The 6,541-nt window shown below is 41.8% G+C and overlaps 1 protein-coding gene across 2 annotated transcripts; it reads right to left on the reverse strand.

The window, feature by feature from the left end:
• Nucleotides 1–46: 46 nt before the first annotated feature.
• On the reverse strand, nt 47–6,274 carry prpf3 (PRP3 pre-mRNA processing factor 3 homolog (yeast)). Of its 2 annotated transcripts, none has more exons than XM_037452927.2 (17): nt 6,137–6,274; nt 5,330–5,483; nt 4,766–4,893; nt 4,266–4,433; nt 4,096–4,182; nt 3,750–4,009; nt 3,535–3,653; nt 3,246–3,433; nt 2,986–3,152; nt 2,754–2,836; nt 2,123–2,266; nt 1,933–2,032; nt 1,715–1,828; nt 1,484–1,602; nt 1,007–1,084; nt 865–920; nt 47–780 (listed from the first exon to the last, which is right to left on the reverse strand). In XM_037452927.2, the coding sequence occupies exons 2-17, from the start codon at nt 5,472–5,474 to the stop codon at nt 631–633; spliced, it is 2,106 nt and encodes a 701-aa protein (XP_037308824.1). In that variant the 5' UTR covers nt 5,475–5,483; nt 6,137–6,274; the 3' UTR covers nt 47–630. The 2 variants fall into 2 exon arrangements, with proteins under 2 accessions (XP_037308824.1, XP_037308823.1); XM_037452926.2 differs by having other exon boundaries at nt 6,102–6,272.
• Nucleotides 6,275–6,541: the final 267 nt, after the last annotated feature.

Here is a 6,541-nt window from a genome sequence, read left to right on the forward strand (position 1 = left end):
ACAATGTGCAACCGCGTTTACAACTGACGGGAAACACAGACAGAAGTCAGTTGAATGTTGTTTATTTCAGGCTGCGACTGTAACGTTGGCTACATGCGAGTTGAATATTCACTAATTTCTCTAAAAAAATACGTAATTTGGAAATGTCCAATTCAGTCCAATGTACGAGTAATTACTACAATTAGTCATGAAAAAACACTACCTAGGAATCCTTTGAGGTTTACACTAAACATATGGTCATTCACTAATGGGGCGTTTGTTTATTGACTGCTTAACTCAAACATGGTTTATTGTCAACATACATGAAGAATTGAGCACTTTAGGTAAGTGATATACACCGCAGTACTATCTGTCACTTTGTACAGAATAGCCCACAAACAAAATGTTGGAAACAGTGATGCAGAGCTACACACACACACGCAAACAAATACACGCGCGCGCGCACACACACACATACACACGCACACATACAAATTCATTCATGCTAAAGCATCCGCTCAGGTTTATTGTTCCTCCTTTTCTATGTTCGAGTCTCTTGATTATGTCTGTCTGTCCTCAGTTAAAGGGGGCCAGTCAGCAGTGAGGGCCACCTGGCTGTGGGTCTTCCAGGAGCAGGAGATAATCAGGGTTTCAGTCATCTGGGTGGTCCAGCACACTCTTGCTGAGAGCTAGATCCCAGTAGTGTTCTGTGCCGTGTTTCTTGAAGTGTTCTCTGGCCATGTTCTCCGTAGGGCACTGCTTGAACTTCATCTCCCCAAAATTACGCTCTTTAGCTGTGCCCTGGAACAGCAAGAGGCAGTATTAGACTTCGATGAGCATGCAAACCAGAGCATGTTAAAGCATTTCAATATACATAACACTCACGTTCCAAATTAACCAGCACTTGTTGTTCCTCTTTGTATCATCGTCAGCGTCTGGATCTAATTGAGAATCAAGAATTTAGTATCCGTGAAATCAGCACACAGGTACGACACACTCTGAGATGCAAAAGGTACTCCTCTCTTACCATCTCTTTTACTGTTGTGTTCCTCCCATTTTATTCTATGCAACATCAGCTTCTTGAACTTTTTCTGCGATTTTGGGCCTGAAAAGCAAAGAAAAGATTTAAACTTTAAGCATAACTTAGATTATCTTACTGCTTTCATTGGTCATAGACTAAGAGAGAAAAGGAAAACTTGCAAACTGTCAGCCACTTAACATATTAACCCCCCCCCCCCCCCTCCAATCACAACCAGAAATAAAAAGATCCTTGAAAAGGAAGATGGACCTTGCAAAAAACTTTTGCCAACTCTTTATATTTGATAATCAAATTAGACTTAAATCAGAAATTACTGCACCAGACATTTTCCACCCCAACAGCATTGACAGTTTTATTGAAAATCACGTCATTAAAAGCATTCCCTGTCATTTCTAAAAGAAATAAAGCTATTTAACTGAGCGCAACAACAGGTTTGATGTTGTACTTGTCCATTTCATCCCTTACCTCCCTCCACCACAACAAGGTTGACGTCTCTGTGCAGAACTACTGTGCCTGTCAGGTACAGCTGGTTGGCATTGGCCTCCACTTTAAACTTCTTAGCGGGATTATGCAGGTTACGGATCCTGCACAGGGAAGGTAAGGTGCTTGAATTAGACACACTTGTACGTTGCAACTGACACACACGGCACTGAATATTTGGACCACAGTATGTGCCGTCTTGCTATGAAGGCCCACCTGTACACTGCAATGTGAACACCATCACTGAGGTCTTCTTTTAACTTCTTGACCTTCTTCTCTTTACGTTGCTCCGATGTGAGCTTGCGGGCTGCATTGGCCTCCTCATGAGCCCTGCAGAGAGGGGAACACAATTAGGAGAAGAAAAAAAAAATGCTGAATTGTCGTACAAAGTTACTTGGGAGTGTAGCAGTGTGTCAGTAAACTGCGTTACTAACTTTTGTCTCTTGGCCATCTGCGCCCTGACGTGGGCCTCCACCTTTGTAGGGTCCTGGACAGCCTCCGTCCCCAGCACTCTCATCAGGTTGGAGATGCGCACTGAAAAATGAAAGCAAAAATTTGTTTGGCCTGTGATCTTTATGCAGTAGTTGTAACCGGATTAATATGTGTGTGTGTGTGTGTGTGTACCTTTGGGTTCTGGTGGAGGCATCAGTCCCAGACGAACCTTCTCTTGAACTTCTTTTTGTCCTTCCCTACGTGTCTGTCTTCTTAGTTTCTTCTGTTCTTTCTTTGTCAGGTAAACTCCGAGCGTTACAGGCTTATCTGTGTCAACTGAGAACATGTTTTTTTTAAAACAAATTGTAAACCATTTCAGCAAATTATTGTAGTGTTGAAATAATTACAATATGTATGTCAGGATGGTAGGCACAATCAATATGTAAAATTGTTAAAAAAAATTAGTGACAAAAATCAGACATACAATAATTTATAATCGCAAACATTCACCAGTGAAACCGGACAACCTATGAATGATATTTAGTTCACGGTTGGCTAGTTTTAAGGCTTTTTTTCTTTAACAGTATGAATCCATGTGTCGATATAGTCAATTTGTCTGTTGTGCTATAATTGAAAATCAATGATAAATACTATATTTTTGTCTTCATTATTTGTATTCTTCATCCAGTTTGGCTTGATTTGAAATATTTGTATAATTACCCATACTAATTAACTCAACGCATTCATGTTAATTTCAATGCCAATTGGTATCCGTGTCAGTGCACTTCTACCATATTAAGATATTTAAGGGACAGATATTTACCTGGAGGGCTGATTTGGGCAGGATGTTCAACCAGATTGGTCACACCAAAAAGCTCCAACTCCTCAAAGGTTGTGTCGGTGGATCTTCATTAGAGAAGTATACCAGTTAACTACAGTGTGTTCAGTGCATAGATTTCATTATTATTCATTATGCAGCTCTACCATGGCAGTTAAAATGAGACGATGGGAAGCTCAGGCAATGATACATCTAAAGAGTTTCTGTCCATTCTTACATGTCTATGTTGTAGGGCAGGATGTAGGAGTCCCACCACTCGATGTTGGGCACCTCGCCGTCTCCCATCTCTTTTCTAGGGGCAATCAGAGCCAGCTTGGTGGATGCCTGGATTCCTGTCTTCTTTGCTGCCTGGGCAATCTCATTCTGTAACCTTTCCAACTGAGCCTGATTGTGGTAAAGATCAATGTAAGTGTGTGAGTTGTTATGTTATTATATTAAGAACTGTTGACATGCAGAAGTTTAGGATCTGAATGCAACCTTTGTTCTAATTCTCTGAGCAATCTTCTCAAAGCGCCCCTGGTCATGGAATTTGAATCCCCTGCGGAGGCGCTGTGCCGGTGTGATGGACACACGTTGGTCAAAGTAGGACGTGGATTCCAAGTCCTCCCCAGGCTTCTCCTTCAGCTGCTGACGGAACTGCTCCCTCTTTACCGCCCGAATGTTAGCTACACAGAGGGGAATTAATGGAGAAAAACCAAAAGTTAAAACAAAACAAAAAAGGACTGAGTGTCTGTGTATACAGGTATTGGACCCTCTGAACACATACCTTTCAGTGTCGGCATGCGGTGTGTGAGTTCAACCTCTTTGCCACTAGCATCCACAGTTCTTCCCAAGTCATCCAGAATCAGAGGGGTTGGTTTGTTCACCTCCTTGATTTCAACTTTGCTATAACCACACAGAGATAGAATTCTATTCTTATACTGACCGATAAACAAGCAACATTGATTATCATTTTAAAACCCTTAGTACTCTATTACTCACGGTGGGGCAATTCCCATAGCGTGTAGATTTGCTAGTGCCACTAGATTGTGGGGCCCAGTGTTCCCCAGGGCTCCGAGGATACCAGGTTTCATGGCTAACTGGGACTGGATTCGGGCCTGTAGCTCTGCAGCCTTGCGAGCCTTCTCGATGGCATCATTCATGAAGCTGGCAGCCTGTGACGGGGGGATAGATGACCCACCTCCAGCTGCAGCAGCGGATTGGCCAAGAAGCCGAGAAACTGGAGGAGTATCCATCTGTGGCTGTGATGTTGGAAGGGGCAAACGTTAACGAAATAATTTGACGTTATTCTAAATCAATGCTACTGATACGTGAAAGAAAAAATTACTTGTGCAGCAGGGACGGAGGAGGGAAAGCTCAGTTGTTTCTTCCTCTCTTCTATTTGTTTTGTGGCTGCTTCCATCATTTGTTTGATCTAATAATACAAAGAATGGGTAAGTTAACACACCATGAAAGGAATATATTTTCATAATATTAACAGACAAAATGATCTCATACCTGCATTTTGGTAAGCATAGCAGGAATCTCGGGTGGAGGTGCAGGTATGGCCTCGGGCTCCTCAACCTCCTGGAAGCGAGGGACTCGTTTCCTCTTTGGTGCTGTCACTTCTGCGACTTCTGGAACTTCTCGCACTACACCAATTTCAGCCTCATCACCAAATACGTCCTGAGAACAAACAGCCAAAACCAAAACACAAATATGAATTGAACTTAAGCCATGTGTGTGTTAAAATATATATTACAAATAAATGATTGACATAATTACCTAATAGGAAATTCTGATGTCAAAAATAAAAACTGAGTTAACCGTTAAGTAATCCTGCTGCGAATGTGTACAGGCAATGTCCGATTTCCTCATTCCCAGTTTCATGATACTGCTTGTGAATGTGGTCACTGAGGTTAGTTCATAGTATTATTTAAGATACCAAAATCATCAATAGCTTTTTGCAGTGAAAATACAGAGTTGGCTTGTTGAAGTTTATGCGTGTGTCTGCTTACCTTGAGGTCTCTCTTGCGATGCTCTTTTGCTCCTTTGTTGCCTCGTGAACTGCGGCTTTCCTCCAAAGCTTCAAAGAGACACTCCACAAAACCCCCAGCAGAGTCATCGAGGAAGGGACGAAGCTGGTCTGAAGTAGAAATGAGTGCAGAATGAAATGAGTGAAAATCAAATCATTTTCAAAGAAGGAGCATGACAGCCGAGTCCAGGAGGATGTGCAGAACACCACAGCCAATCATTGTCACAGTGCTAGAAGATCGGGACATGAATATGAATTTTCATTGAACCCTGACAGTTTAAATCCCATTAAAGATCATATGGGACATTTGTGTCCATCTATAATTATTTGTTCATCACTTGAAAGGACACAACTTTGCGGTGATTCTGCAGCTCGACAAACATTCCAAACGCTGATGGTTTACAAAAGTAATTTGGGCAGCCTTCTGAAGATCAATCATCCAGTTAGTGGTATACAGTAATAAATGTAATTTTATTGTAAATGGATCTCGACTATATTGTTGCACAACTGGATAAAATACAGCAGGTCTCAAATGATCAGTAGTTACCTGCGGTCTTCCTTTTGTCCAGTCCTTTTCCAACACAGTGCAGAGCAGCAGTAACCACTGTGGGCTCTGAGAAACCCAGGACCTTCTTCACAGTCCTCTCCACCCATGGCCTCATCTCCTCCACCTCCCGTTTAGGAAGAGACATCTTTCAGTCCTGCAGAGCGTCACAAAATGTAGAACACCAACGGCATCAATGTTATGTCATTATTTATACGACGTTAAGTTGAAGAACCAGATCATTAATGTATCTTTGGGACAGATGTGTCATAGTCATAGTAATTTGAAAACAATTTACATACCACAATAACTTAGAATACAGTTATGAGAGACACAATACAAAGTCAACGCTTTCATTCAAAAACCACAGAACAAAATTGAGCGAAATGCTCTCTACAATCAGCACAGCGATGCCACTAAAGTTGCATATAATACCGAAGTACTTATATCTCTAAAGATCTTTGATTATCGTATTGTTCCATAACATGAGCACGAAACCCGGCGCTGTCTGACTCATGACCTCACACGCGTAGCGTCACATACACACACGTCCAACAATTTACCGAGTCAAAACAATCCCATTGACAGCAGCACAAAATGAGCTGTTGCCCGTTAGTGGGTGACTATAACGCTGGACTCGCTATACAAATGTGCGAACTAGGAGCAAGGGAAACAAATCAATTCACGCTATATCCGCCAAAACCTCCTGGCTAACGTTAGCACGCTGCTATGAGCTAACAACATCAGCAAATCCCACTGAGATTCATTTACAAACCTTTCAACTGTGCTGTACTCCTTGTTTGGACTTACGTGTGATAAGGCGAATAAAAAAAACAGTTCGAAACTCGTAAAACACTCCAACCTTCTAAGTGTTCTGTAAAACTTTCTGTTTAGACGTGCCGTTTACACGACGTTTGTGGTCCAGGACCCGGAAGAGGAAATGCTTCTTCTTCGTGACCTTTTTACCGCGCAGTCTTACCAGTCAACTGCTCGTGGTTTCCACCTAGCTGCACATAAGGGACATGTTCCGTGTTTCCTCCGTGGTGATGGCAACACGAAAAGCCTATAAAAGAGGACGTTTAACAGGGTTGTTGGTTTACATTACAACACAATTGGGTAAAACATTTAGTTTTACATTTTTTCCATAAAACCAACCAGAGACACAAAACATTACTTTAACTTGTATGTTCACCATATTAATGTATTGTATTAGTC

Source organism: Pungitius pungitius, chromosome 11 (genome assembly GCF_949316345.1).
Source record: "Pungitius pungitius chromosome 11, fPunPun2.1, whole genome shotgun sequence".
In the NCBI taxonomy this organism is placed as follows: Eukaryota; Metazoa; Chordata; class Actinopteri; order Perciformes; family Gasterosteidae; genus Pungitius; species Pungitius pungitius.

Bases quoted from the DNA above. Each gene is read 5' to 3' on its own strand.
- prpf3 (XM_037452927.2), bottom strand. From the start codon at position 5,474: ATGTCTCTTCCTAAACGGGAGGTGGAGGAGATGAGGCCATGGGTGGAG. The intron at 2,033-2,122 runs GTACACACACAC...TTCATTTTTCAG, and splicing joins GCCTCCACCAGAACCCAAAG to TGCGCATCTCCAACCTGATG. The intron at 1,085-1,483 runs GTAAGGGATGAA...TTTGCTTTTCAG, and splicing joins CCTTGTTGTGGTGGAGGGAG to GCCCAAAATCGCAGAAAAAG.